Source organism: Eulemur rufifrons, chromosome 7 (genome assembly GCF_041146395.1).
Source record: "Eulemur rufifrons isolate Redbay chromosome 7, OSU_ERuf_1, whole genome shotgun sequence".
In the NCBI taxonomy this organism is placed as follows: domain Eukaryota; kingdom Metazoa; phylum Chordata; class Mammalia; order Primates; family Lemuridae; genus Eulemur; species Eulemur rufifrons.
The window spans coordinates 187,160,610-187,172,987 of record NC_090989.1 but is presented as its reverse complement, the minus strand read 5'-3'; the positions used below and the strand labels follow the sequence as shown (position 1 = coordinate 187,172,987).

Below are 12,378 nucleotides of genomic sequence, written 5' to 3'. Positions count from 1 at the left end.
TATTTATTAGAACTTATTGGAATTTTGTTCTCCGTGTGTGTGTGTGCGCGCGTGTGTGACACTTAAGTACGTCCTTGATGAGTGGTGCTGTTTCTCCTGTGACCGTGACGGTCCACGTTCACCATGTGGAACAGAGAACAATCTCGACACGTGAGAAAAAGCACTTGTTTGCACCTTCCCATTTACGCTTTATTTGTTCCTTAACCAGCAGGGTTTCTACTTGCTAATAATAATTATTATTTTATTGCTTATTCCCCAAAGACTACTGTAGTTTGCATTTTTGGACAGTACTGGGAAGAGCAAGGAGTCTTATCATACCTACTCATGGGCCAGGTTTTCCATTAGGATTTACATGAGGGTCATTTTGCTCTGTTCTCTGACCTGCAAGTCATGGTAATGATTACCCGTTAGCCTCTAGGCCCAGGGGAAAGCTGCTATTTCCAAACCTCTTCTCTGCTATCATTTGCTGGAGAGATGCCAGTTGATAAAACTCTTACAGTATAATGACAGAAGGAACGCAAGCTGGCTGACCTCATAAAACCTGCGACCCACTTGGGCCTGTCCTCTCACTGGCCCTGCACTTGACGTGCCTAATTTCTACCTTCGCGCATGGAGTTACCCTCCCTGGAAGAAAAAGCCCTCTTGCCTTTCCCGTTGGCACGAGCAGTACAATATGCTTTGGCCCCTCCCTGGCCCCTGACGATTCCTAGCACGTTTGAGTTAACCCTCCACAGGGCCGTCCACTCCCTGCGGGCAGGCTGTGTCACTTCTGCTTTAGTAGCAAGAGCGAAGCCCTGGTCCTAGGCACGCCAGCTGTGTCACCGCAGCCACGTCCCTCCCTCCCTGTGCACGGGTTCCTCGGCTGTAAACTGAGGATCCTAAAACCCAGGGTGAGTGTAGGATGAGTTAACAGATCTACAGCATCTACACCGTATATGTTATCGATCGCCCCTTCCCTTTGCTTTTCTATCTGTGACTTTTCTGTCTTTTTAGAGCTGTGTCTTCCACTAGACTCACCAGCTCTATACCTCAGGGCAGTCTTTCTCCAGTGGCGTGGTGAAAGACAGCCGTGTGGAAAAGCGACTAAAATGCAGATTCCCAGGCACTGCCGCCCGCCCCCATCGAGCTCTCAATTCAGTAGTTGAGGTGTGGGGTTCAGGAATCTGCATTTGTAATAAGAGTCCTGGGTGACTGGTGCAAGCTGTTGGCCCTGGACCTTACTTGAACTACTGTTTCAATAAAACCCCGGCAAGAAAAAGATGCGATAAACCAACCGTGATTCTCAGGCATTGGGCACAGATCTGAGGAAAGGCTGGTGAATGAGTCTTGGCTTCTTCAGGCTTTTGCAAAACCCAAGGATTCTCAAGGCAGAAATATGAATTTTGGTAATGCCTGAGAGTGGCCTAAATGAGCTTTTCCTCTCCCCACGCTGTAGTCACAGATTTAGCTCTTGATGAGAATGGTGTGACTTAAGCAGATGTTCATTTTAGGTTTGCTGCCTTTGCAACATGGATTTTTGTTTCCTTTGAAACTGAATATTTTTACTTCATTTACTTCATGGGCAAGACTCTTTTAATTAAAAAAAAAAAAGCCAACCTAGTTTAAAATTGCTTTCTCTTAGAAAAGTACAACTCAATCATTATGGGCATAAGGTAGTTCATGGTTTATCAATTTAAAAATAAGCTAAGGCACCTTCTAATAGTAGAATCAACAAGGTCTCCAGTCCACACCTTTCCCGGTCGATACGACTGGAACTGTCTGAATATTGATGTGTTCACAGGCAGCTGTGCAATTTGGCTTCATTTATTTATTTTCATTGAACAGAAATCTTCCCCATGGTGGGTGCCAGGGATGGGGAGATTAGGGGGAGATAGAGGCCTGGGAGCTGTGAGAGGCTCATTGTTAATCCTGGACTAGCACTTTCCATTTCCGTGTGGACCTCGACCCTGGGCCTTAGTGCCAGGTTTCCTGATTCTACCCTCTTAGAACCCCCATCCCACAGCTTATCACTTGGGGCTGGACTCACTTCGGAACTGTGGGAGTCCACACGGAAATTCATACTGAAATCCATAATAAACAGTCCCACTTGTCCGATCCTCCACTGGGCACACGGACAAACAGGAGCCCCGTGTGTCACATCCCGACTAAACCTCTGGGAAGGGCTTATTCCTGACGTCGCCCTAGGAGACTGGGGTTTTCCCCTGGATCAGGATGAAATGACAGGTGGCTTCCAGCACCGTGACAGACAGGCAGGTCTGAAGAGCCTCGTCTCAACCCTTAGGGTGCACAACAGTCACTTGGAAGCCTTTTGAAAAAGCTTCTGGGCCTACCCTTAGATTCCGATTTAGGAGGTCTGGAATGAGCACTTGGACAGGTTCTCCCGGGGAGTGGGGGGGTCAGACACAGGACATCCCTCTCTGGGGACAGCGGGTGGGGAAAGGGGTGGGCCCATCAGAGACAGTGGCTGGGGCAGGGCAGAGGGCCCTGGGAATGGGGGTTTGGGTACAGCCTCGGGTGGCAAATATACCCACACCACCCCCTTCCCAGTTCTTGCCCAGGGCCTGGCCTGCTCCCGGGATCTAAAGAAGGATTTTGGGGAAGTGGAAACAAGAGCTTTGCACACTATGCCAGAGTGGGCATCGGGCCTGGCCAACGTCTTACTAACTCCAAGTGTGGAAGCAGCCCGGTTGCAGGTCCAGTGGTTTGAGGAATGGCAGGAATAGCTAACTTAGAGAGTGCTCACTATGTTCCAGGCACTCTTCCAACGCACGCTAACCCGTGTAATTCTCACAACAGTCCTCGGAGGAAGGTACTCATGTTACCTACCCCTTGGGAAACTGAGGCACAGAGCGGTTAAGTAGCCTCCTCAAGGTCACACAGCTGGTATGTGATAGAGACAGCTTTGAACTCAGCAGCTTGGGTCCCAAGCCCCTGGGGACGGCCTCGATAGAAGATGGATGATTTTCAAAGAAGAAAATGTTCCCCAGTTTCTGGGGGTGTTTCCCTCTGTTGTCATTTCAGGGTGAGTGAGCTGTGTGAGCATCACCTGGGGCGGGGATCGCCCATCCCCTAGATGTGTCTGTTTCTCTGGCCTTCCAGGGCCCGCACCCTTCCCCGCTCAGCTTTGCAAATGAACGCTGTGTCAGGAACGCTGGGGCCGCAGCCCGGCCAGCGGCTGCTCAGTGATCCCTGCATTCGCAGCGTCCTCTCCGGGCTCAGCGCTGGCGCTGCTGCGGGTGTCTGTGGCCGCAGAGCTAACCGGTTCCCGGCCAGGGCCCTGGAGCAAGGGAGTTTCCCTCCTGGGACCCAGGGTTCCTGTTACAGCTCAAAGCCCCAGCTGGGTGCCGCTTTGTCTTTGCATCATCAAGGCCACTGCATGCAGCTGCCACTGGTGTGTGCTTTGTCGTGCCTGGCCTTGCCTGGTGGCCTGAGACTGCTGCCACCACTCCCTGTTCACACAGCCACGCGGGCACTGCTCACCAACCCCTGGTGAGGGTTTCAGAAGCCCCCTCAACACCGCCCTCCAGGCAACCATTATCGACTGGCATAGACTTGGGGAGGGAATGACAAGGACAGTGGTTTGGGCCCAAGTCAACCACTTGGTGCTGCTTTTGCCCTAGAGAGGGCCTCCCAGGTATCTCTCCAGGAAGCTGGCTACGATCATGTTCTCATAACCCATAACACAACAGGCGTTTTCCCAAACCTCTTGGGAAGATTGGTCTAGGTTTTAACTTTTCCCTGAGGACCTTTCTGAGTTATTTGGTGCTCTGCACTCTGGTTGGGACATCTTGAGTGGATAGGTTCCCAGAATCTGTCTGTATCAGGAGAAAAATAAAAAATGCAGAGGGAAGTGGCAGGGAAGGTGCTCTTGTATCCTGGGCTGGGCGGGAGGACACACCTGGGCTCTGGAATCAGAAGACCCAGTCCTGACTCTTCTCTTCCTGATTCTTGTCCTGCTGTCAGCCAAGGAGAGTAAATGGGCTTCATCTCACATGTCAACCCCAGTCAGTAGTGGCGAGCTGGAGTACTGTGTTGAGAAGGATTCTGAGGGCCGATGAGGGCTCAGTGGGAAACAGTGCTCTGACTGACCAGCGATGTCTGCATGGGTGTGGGCACAGAGGGTGAGGTGTGGGAGCATGCCACCCCTGCACAGGCTCCTCTCACACCTCTGTTTGCTCCCTTGTAAAATGAGCTGTAACATACTTAGCACATAGGGAGCAGTGAGACGTTGATGAGATACATCCACAGAACACTCAGTGGATGTGGCTTCCTCCATCTTCTCCCTCTCTCCTCCCCCAAATCCTGGCTAGATTTCAAAGACCCATTCAAGCTCCTCCCTGTTCTTGACAGCCTTCCCTGGAAATGCTAAACCAGGCTACCTGCTCCCTCTTGCCTCCCCTCCCACCTGCCAGTTCTCCTGGTTTGTCCCAGTAAGGAAGAGCCCAAGCTTTGGAGTCAGGGTGGCCTGAGTTCAAGACTTGGCTCTGCCACTTGAATTAGCTGTGGGACATTTGCCTAGCATCATCATCTCTCTGGGCCTCAGTTTCCCCCTTTGTAGATGAGGGCAATATCAATAGTATATGCCTGATTGATGCTGGAAAATTAGATGAGATTGTGCAGGGATGGCTCTTAGCACAGTGGCTGGCATACAGTAAAAACTCAATAAATATTGGCAATTAGGCTTATTGTTACCAGTCTTTAAAGGCTTAAGAATTTCTCTGGCTTGGAAGAATGACAGATAGCAAGATTCAGTCCCACTCCCAAAACACGATCAGTCTTGATCACTTGGTAATTAAAGAACAGCTGGGAGGGGGAGTGGGAAGGGGGAGTCGTCCAGTCTCAGGAAAGTGACTTGCTTCAGCACCCCAGGTGTGGAGCGGACAGAGGGGCTCTTTACAGCCGTGTGGTTTTATGAGCCAGCATTAATCACTGCCTGACGGTGTTGTCCCCTGATTAGTCTGGGGTCCAAGCATTTGGGATTTTCACCAGCCAGTTCCTGATGCCCACAGCCAATACTCTTATGAGCTGCTTGCTTTAGTTTCCACTGACATCTTGGAGACCCACTCGAGAGCTTACCCAGACCTGGGGCTGGAGGCAGACCTGAGTTCTGAACCACCTGGCATGTCCTGGCTCTGCTGTTGTCTGATGCCGCCCTCTGTGGCCTGGGATCAGCCCCTGCCTAGCCCCGAAAACTTTCAAAGGCCAATTAGCAATTCTGGTTTCCTTACATGTAAAACAATTCCTGCCTCACGGGGTGGTTGAGCCCATGAATGCTGACATGTTCTTTTAAAACGTGCTCTATGCTTTTCAAAAAGTACAGATTAAGAAAAAAAAATGTTGGTCTCTCTTCACTTTATCTGTACGGGAACCCCTCCCCCAAGCGACAGCTTGGAACTGTGCTTCTCTAACTCTCTGGTGAAGGATCGAGGTCTGTTTTCCACCGACTGCAGCATGATTTGTGGTCTCACTCATGTGATTAGAATGTAGCGCATGCCCCGTGAGATTCCCACCTGAGTCTGACCACAGCAGAATTCTGTCCAATGAGATGAGCTCTCATCTTGTCACACAGTTGCACGGCAAATTGCTAGAAAATTTTCCCAACGTTTATTCACAGTTCCTGCACTTTTGTCATTGTGCACCAGTCACAGGGACTTTGTGGAAGGGCTCCAGTCCACAACCCACACTTAGAATATCTCTGGCTTGGAGGGTGACATGGCAGCAATCCTCATCATGCCTACTACGTGCCCTGAACTGTGCTGGGTGCTGGGGTGTCACGGTGGACAGGACAGGCAGGGTGTCTGCCCTTGTGGGCTTCATTCACTTCACCCCAGTGTAGAGAAGAGATGGGAACTAAGGGCAGAGATGCATAAGGTCGTCACAGTTTGCAATAAGAGCTTCTAAAGAATCAGAGAGAAAACATGCGGTAGGAGGTCAGGTGGCATCTACTGTAAATTGAGTAGTTAGGGAAGGCCTGTTTGGGAAGAGCCCAGCCATGCCAAAGAGCAGGGAAAGAACATTTCAAGTAGACGGAGCAGCAAGAGCAAAGACCCCAGGGAGGGCAAGAGCTTGGTGTGTTCTAGAACGGGAGGGAGGAAGTCAGTGTGTTGCAAGGTACTGAGTGAGCAGGGAGTAATCAGAGCCTGCAGGGACAGGATGGTGCAGCTTCCAAAGGCTCTCGTTTTCTTCCAGTAAAGGTTTAATTAAATGCCAGGCTTGCATTTCTAAAATGGTTGAAGCTTTTACAATTTTATCTCACTGACTTGTAGAAATCGTATGGCCCCTTGTTACCCTAAGTGTGGCCTGGGGATCAGCAGCACCAGCACGACCTGGGAGTGTCAGGAGCGCAGAGTCTCAGGCCGGCCTAAACCTGCTGGGTGCATTTTAGTGAGCTCCCCAGGTAACTTGTATGCATGTTGAGATTAAAGGAGCCCTGGATCTTGAAGGTGGCTGCTTGAGGCATTACCTGGGAGTCCTTTAAAATGCTCACATACAGTGATTTGTACTCTGCAATGTGGAGCCTCTGATTCAGTGGTCTTGGGCAAAACCTGGGTGTGGGGACTGTGTACAGCTCTCGGGAATTGCAGGGAGCAGCCAGAGTGCCACCTTGTGTGAGTCACTTGCTGTCTCTGCGCCTATGTCCTTTCCACCCTCCTCAGGGCCTCTCTGACCATTTGCCCAAACTTCTCTGGGTGCCTGTACTCCAGGGCTGTGTAAAACCAGTTTGCTCTTCCTTCTAAAGCTTCAGCTTTTAGGGATAAGAAAGGCCTGTTTCTCTGCTCTCCTACAGGCTTGCAAAGGGTATATCCCAGGCTACTTTGAGGGAAAATGAATGTCTTACAGATAAGGACAAGGACTCTGAGAATTTTGGGTGATAAATCATCCTCTGTTCAGAAGTGAGGAACCCAAAGGGAACAAAGAATGCCCCTGTACTACAGCTGAAAGGCCCCTTAGAGTTAATATGAATACCTACCCATTTCATGGATGAGGAAAACCGAGGCCCAGACAGTCTTCATTTCAACATAATATGATATAGGAGCAGGGCTGAAACCACAGCCGTTCCTCCCATTTTTGTGACCATGACCTCCTGCTACCCCATCTTTGAAATGCGGAAACCCATGCCATACGAGGGTATGAAACTCACTTGGTTGGAGGAAGCTGTCTTACCAGTTTCTGGGTGACTCCAGGGGGAGCCCACTCGTAGGTGATAGTGTCAAAGGTGGGATCCTTCCCAGTGGCAATGGGGTTGGTCATGATCATCCGGTTCCTCTTGTAAATCCGGATGCCGTCCCCGCCTTTCACCCGGGCGGTGAGGGTGGAGTACTTGGAGTCCATCAGCAAGCGGCCAATTTTCTGATCATCTTCTAGGTCGGAGCTCAGGCAGTGGTCCTCTTGACTGCATCTGCAAGACTTGCATATTTTCCTGGGGGCGGGGGAGAAGTGAGATCAACTTCCAGAAAAGAGGTAGAGGCTCCTGCCAGCAGCAACTACCCTTCTGAAAGCAAGTTCAGAGTTTAACTTTTAGTAACTTGGAAAGGGAAGCAGTAGACAAGTGTAACTTGAGACAAAAAATGCCTTTGGGACTGGAAACTACATTTGGGAAACGGCAGTCATTCTATTGGTCTTTTTGTGTGGAATGGGGAATGTGACTTTTATTGGTAAAAAGAGTAGCACATTTTTCCTCCTTGTGGTTGCCATGGCAAAGCTGGTTTATTCATTAGATATGTTCTCAACCTGGAGTCTGTGTGGCCCATAGCCTGAACCTGGCCCACAACCTGGTTTTCTAAATAAAGTTTTATTGGAACACGGCCATGCCCATTTATCTACATATTGTCTGTGGTTGATTTGGGGCTGCAGTGGAGGAGTTGAGTAGTTACAACAGAGACCATCTGGCCCACAGGCCTAAAATATTTACTATCTGGCCCTTTACAAAAAAAGTTTGCTAACCTCTACTCTAAAGAATTATTAAAATTGTCTCCCAAGATTCATGAGCCATGGAACTTCAGCAACTTTTAAACTCTTTAGCATGCACGATGAATACAGTGGAAATTTTCTTCAAGAAACTGGTGGGCAGGCCCGAGGGGGAAGGGGCTGGAGAGATTGATGTTCTGGGGAAGGCTCTGTCAGGACGCAGGGGAAGGAAATGCATCCTGGGAGGGTTCGCATTTGCTTGAAAGCCTCACCACACTTCTCTTTGGCAATTAAAAAGAAGTGGCTGGTCTGTGTCATGCTGTTAAGGTTCAGGAAGCCAGAGTTCCACGGTGGGAGAGGAAAACTGCTCCCCTCCCCTCTGGCCTGTCACCATCGGCAGGCTGTGCTGTGTCTCCGATGCTCTAACACATGCAGGTTAAGAGCCTGCTAAGTAAAGTAAGCAAGGTCAAGACCAACCGCAGGGATGGGGACGGGGAAGGCCTAAGCAAGGGAGACCTCTGCAGCCGCACGATCCCGTCATGCCCAGGCGAGCCCAAAGGGACCTCTTTGCCTCTCCTATCCCCAGGCGATGGGCACGTTGGATGGTGAGTACTGACTGCGGGCCAGCAGGGGCAGCCTGCATGCCTCTACATCAGTGGTTCCCAACCAAGGTCAGTTTTGTCCCCCAGGGTGCCTTTAGCAATGTCTGGAGACATTTGTGTCTGTCCCAGCGGGGAACAGGGAATGGCGTGGGGCTGGGGGTGCCACTAGCATCTAGCAGGTAGAGGCCAGGGATGCTGCCAAACAGCCCGCATTACACAAGGCAGCCCCACAGCAAAGAACGATCAGGCCCAAAAGGTCAACTGTGTTGAGGTCAGGAAACCCTCATCTAATGTGAAGAGAAGGCGGCCCTGTTGCAGCCTGAAAGGAGCTCACCATTGGGGCAGGAGAGGAAGAGAAATTCAGGCAGAACCTGTACCATAAAGTAGAGTAAGTCTGGGCCAGAAGAGGGTTGCATATGATCTGGGGTGTCCTGCTGGCCTGGCCCTGCTCCCCTGGAGCTTAGTAAGTGGCGTATGGAAATACGCGTAGCCCTCACTGGTCATGAGTTTGGAAAACAGAGGATTAAAGAAGATTAAACACCTTTCATTAGTGCAAGGCTGCTCTTATCTTTAACAACTGAGACGCACTTATCTGAGAAGCCTGAGGTCCAAGTTCACGTTCAGTGGGCTGCCATTTGAGAAATGTTAAAGCCGATGATCTTGAGGATTCATTCCAACAGTACCACAGAGAAAAGGCCCTAACCGTGCTGCAGGGCAAGGATGAGAAGCCTTCTCCCTCTCACAAGAAAGGCGTGCTTGTTTTGCAGAATTGGGGCATTTTATTCACGATCGATAATATTCTCTTGCCTATCCCGTTCGGAGCCAAGCATGAGGAGGCTGCTTCTCTAAGGTGGGCGAGAGGTCGTGCCAGTGGCTTACACGTGCGGAGTGAGGGCAGGGAGCCGGACGTGGAAGGAGGATGACGAGGCAGAAAGTGCAGGAAATCCCAGCACGGAGGGACAAGGAGGAGCCCGGACTCTGGGTCTTCCCTGTCCTTCCACGCATGGAACTGCGTGAGGAAGCTGCCCTTTGCTTTTTTGGTTAATGTGGAGTCTCAGGATGCTATTAGAGATGCTGGGAATGCAAACACTTGAAACAGAAAATTTTAACAAATATGACATGTTCTTTGAGATTGTGTTAAGATTATTTCTCCTTTTATTCATGCTCTTTATGCTGCCAGGCCCGCTGCTGGGACTCTGTAGATGAGGAAGACACCCTCTTGCCCCACCCCACCCTTTCCAGGCACCGAGATTGTAGAGGACACAGACATACCCCAAAAGATCGTCAATGGTATTAAAATGGCTATTTCTGCAATTTGTCATCAACAACCTGGAATTGAATTCTGTCCTGTGATGATCAGTTGAAGGGCTTTCCTATTAAGCCAAGTTGGCTGGCACTTTGATCATTTAAATATCTTTCAAGCCACTGAGAGTCTGAAAACTGGAGCATAAAAATGGTTTAGCAGGGTTTCCCCCCTAAAGTTCTGTGATGTCCCTGCTTCAAGATGGGCTGAATTGAAGTCCCTATGGGGATGACACTTGATGTGCAAGACCTGCAAGCTACAATCTGCATTTCTCAAATACAAGTCCACTTGATGTTCAAATCATTTATCGGAGGACAAGGAAATATAGGGATTGAGACAATGCTAAGAGACTTCTGCTTCCAGCCTGAGAAACAGGATCCAAAATTGTCCTCCCTCCATAAGCAACTAGACAACAAGACACGCTAGGTTAAAAGGCCACGTTCAGATGTTGGCCAGCAGGCAGTGCAGGGCTGTGATCCCTGAGAGCGGGAGAACGTGAGGGAATGGACTCGGCGGACGCATTTAGGGAACATTTTCCCCTGCCTTGATCACTCTAAAAGGAGACACTCCAGATGCCTACAGAGAGCTGAAGAGGAGTCAACCCTGTCCCAAGGCGCAAAGGGCAGATTCAGGACTAGTGGGGTTGAGATGATAGGGAAGTGGACTTTCTTCCAGGCCAGAAAGAGCTCAAGTGGCCAAAATAGAAGTGTGCAGAGTTCCCCCTCGTGGGAGTGTTTTGGTCGTCGAAGGACTTTTTGCAGGGGATGGAAGCCTGAATTAGATGACCCTGAAGGTCCCTTGCACCCAGAAGATCACGTGAGCTGCTCTGAGGTCGAGGACTGTCAGAGAATGGAGCCAAGGACTGGTCTCTGCTTTGAAAGCTCATAGCCCGTGGGACTGCAGAATGGTTAGGAGCATGGGATTGGGTTTCTTGCAGATCTGAGTTCAAATCCTGCCATTTAGTAGCTGTCTCCCCATTCCCCACCCTCACTGTCCTGATCTACAAAATGGAGATATTAATATCTACTGCTTAGGCTTATTTCAACTTTTAAATATAAAAGATTTCACTCAGTTCGTTAGTAAGTCGTTATCATTGTCATTGTCAAGACACAATGGAAGTCAGCAGCGCTGAGGACACACTTCCCAAAGTTTGTTCCTTTGTTGAGTGCCCAAGGTCAACGCTATGGCAGTGATGATAAAAAAAATCCTTCTTTGCTACGGGGCTGCAGGGACAGTCACACAGGCTGTGCCCTACGCAACTCCAGGGGGTGCCATCCACATGGATGCTGCCGTGAATACTGCCTGGAGTTGTGTGATGTGGTGGCCACACCCTTGTTGTCAGAGTCCTTAGTGAATAAAAAGAAAGATAAACTCTGCAAATCCAGATCCAGCAGGATCTTAAGGCCCTCCTGTGCAGACACGAGGGAAGACCAGGTCCTGGCTTTTAAGTACTGCGGACAGAATGACCTCTGTTTCCGTCCCAGGGGCCACTCTAGACCAAATCCCACCAGCAGGGACAATGGCACAATGAGGGGAGATCAATCCCACTCCGCAAGCCCCAGGGCAGACCCCTCCCACACAGGCACCAGGCAGCAGCTAACCCCTCCCACGTCTCCCCAGAGCAATCTTTACCAGGCCGGGCTTGGTGGCCTCCTCCCTGCAAGGCTTACAAAGCACTAAGCTCCTTCAGATCTTTGCTCCCCACACCCCCCCAAAAAGGGCTTTTGTCATGTTTCTGAGTCGGGCCAAGCGGGAGTGCCTTCCTCTGCAGCCATCCCTCCCTGCAGTGCGTGCACCCGAAGCCGTCCCAGCAGAGAAAGCAACCAGGGTTCCCGGAGAGGACAGCCAAGAAGTGAAGGCAGGCAGAGTCCCTCCTGACAAAATCTGTTACCTCCATGAATGTGGCTCGAAGCCCGAACACGTCCCCTTGCATCCCAAACATGCCACACCTCTTGCTGACTGCAGCTGGCCCAGGGACATCTGGAAAAGGAACAGAAAAGAGGGTGTTTTCCTTCCAAACGTCTTGGACCGGAGATGCTTGACCTCTAAGAGACTTGGCATGCCGGCAAAGGGACTATGGGGTTCAAAGGGCTGGAGATCAATAAGCCATCACCAACTGTTTACCAGGAACATGGAATGTGGTCCGAGGGCAGCAAATGGAGAAGGGGGGGCTTCCCGATGAGCATGCAGTGGGGGCTCCTGCTTCCCAGCCTCCAGTGCTGTCCCAGAACATCCAGACTGGTGGGAGACACCCTGCTGTGAGTGACCACCTGCTCCTCCCCCACCTCGCCCATGTCCAGATCCACTTGTCACTGGAATGGAATCTTCCAGTGTCTCCTCTCCCTCCTTTATTTGTGATTTATTGATAGGGTGTGATTAAACCAAAGCTACAGGCACAAACAAATGTGCATGCTGTCAATGTTTATAGCTCAAAGCATAACTTAAATATTTTGCTAAAACATTGAAAATCACATGAGCATTTAAAATCTCCGTTGGAAGAAGAACAATGCACAAGACAGATTTTATTACTTGTCACCAGGCAAAGGTAACAAAAGTGCATTGGCT

The 12,378-nt window shown here is 50.3% G+C and overlaps 1 protein-coding gene across 1 annotated transcript in view; it reads right to left on the bottom strand.

Annotated features, from left to right (window-relative positions):
- LMCD1 (LIM and cysteine rich domains 1) overlaps positions 1-12,378 on the bottom strand; it is a 60,694-nt gene that overhangs the window by 19,344 nt on the left and 28,972 nt on the right. The window contains exons 2-3 of the mRNA XM_069473846.1: positions 11,705-11,793; positions 7,165-7,420 (exon numbers count right to left, since the gene is read on the bottom strand). Coding sequence (XP_069329947.1) covers positions 7,165-7,420; positions 11,705-11,793 — 345 coding nt within the window. The remainder of the gene's footprint in view (positions 1-7,164; positions 7,421-11,704; positions 11,794-12,378) is intronic.